General features: G+C 44.1%; 1 protein-coding gene across 1 annotated transcript in view; it reads left to right on the top strand.

Annotated features, from left to right (window-relative positions):
- Nucleotides 1-1132, top strand: part of LOC119587931 (protein trachealess-like) — a gene marked incomplete in the record, with an annotated part of 132256 nt that overhangs the window by 1776 nt on the left and 129348 nt on the right. Inside the window, 1 exon segment of the mRNA XM_037936641.1 lies at nucleotides 1-449. Coding sequence (XP_037792569.1) covers nucleotides 247-449 — 203 coding nt within the window.

Genomic DNA, 1132 nt, shown 5'->3' on the forward strand with positions numbered 1-1132 from the left:
TTTGCCGACCGGACTTGGCCAACGAGATGCGCAACTGACCCGGAGACCGCTCGTCCTCCCGCTCCAGTTCGGGAACACCAACCAAAGATAAGTAGTTGTCCAGCGTCTTATGCCTCAACCTGGCTGAGATTTCTCTCCGTCGAGGCATCCAGCGCAGACGACGTCTTCGTACCCCGAGATCTGTCGCTCGAGGGGCACCCATTCCTTCACCTGCCGCGGAACCCGTGATCCCAACGCGGAGACAAGATGGCTGATTGGTACGGCTCGCGCGAGCAGCTCATGTCTCTCCATGGGCTCGACACGGCGATGCTTGGGTACGGCATGAGCGCAGCGGCATTCCCGCCCATCCAGCCAGATGCTTACTCTCACGCCCATGCCCATGCAGCAGCGGCAGCAGCATATAATTTTCAGCGACAGCCATCGGTCACTCCAGGATTTGCGCATTCATGGTGGGTATAATTTTCAGTTTTTGATTTAGTGTTTCTAGATTTGACAGGGGGGGGATATAGAGAAGAAATGGGAATTGTGGGTTGGAAATATGACTTAGCAAGCTTAAGATAGGTGAATAATTGTGTGGATGAGTAGGATTAAAATTAATAAAGGTAATGGGCAATTCAAGCTAAGGACAGTGACCATAGAAGTAAAAGTATTGGTAAAAAAAGGTAGACCTATACCCTAAATGGGGACAATACAGTGACCAAAAAGTGTCCTTTGTAAATACAGGGTATTTACCAGAAATGAAAATATCACAATCTATTCATAGTAAAGTATATGTTTGGAAATGACTGTTAAATATCCCCTGAAACCTGTAGCTTGGAACATAACCATAAATATCTTATATATGTTCTCCATACAGATGATCATAAACTAGAGGATAACTAAACCAAAATTGCAGAGTAATACGACTCCAGTTTAACCAATAGCAAATTAGAGAACCGAGATAATATTATTAAGCAAAAATATAACCCCACGTAGTCTTGTAAAAAAAAATGATGGATTGAGATAAACGAGAAACGAAACTCGGGAATGAGTGAATAATGACAGTTTCACCAACATGTTCCTCGCACCGTGTGGTCTTATTAACCTCCGAAAAAAACGAGGTCAATGAAGAATTACTTAATTCAGCTTAAAG

This window comes from Penaeus monodon, chromosome 23 (assembly GCF_015228065.2).
Source record: "Penaeus monodon isolate SGIC_2016 chromosome 23, NSTDA_Pmon_1, whole genome shotgun sequence".
Classification (NCBI taxonomy): Eukaryota; Metazoa; Arthropoda; class Malacostraca; order Decapoda; family Penaeidae; genus Penaeus; species Penaeus monodon.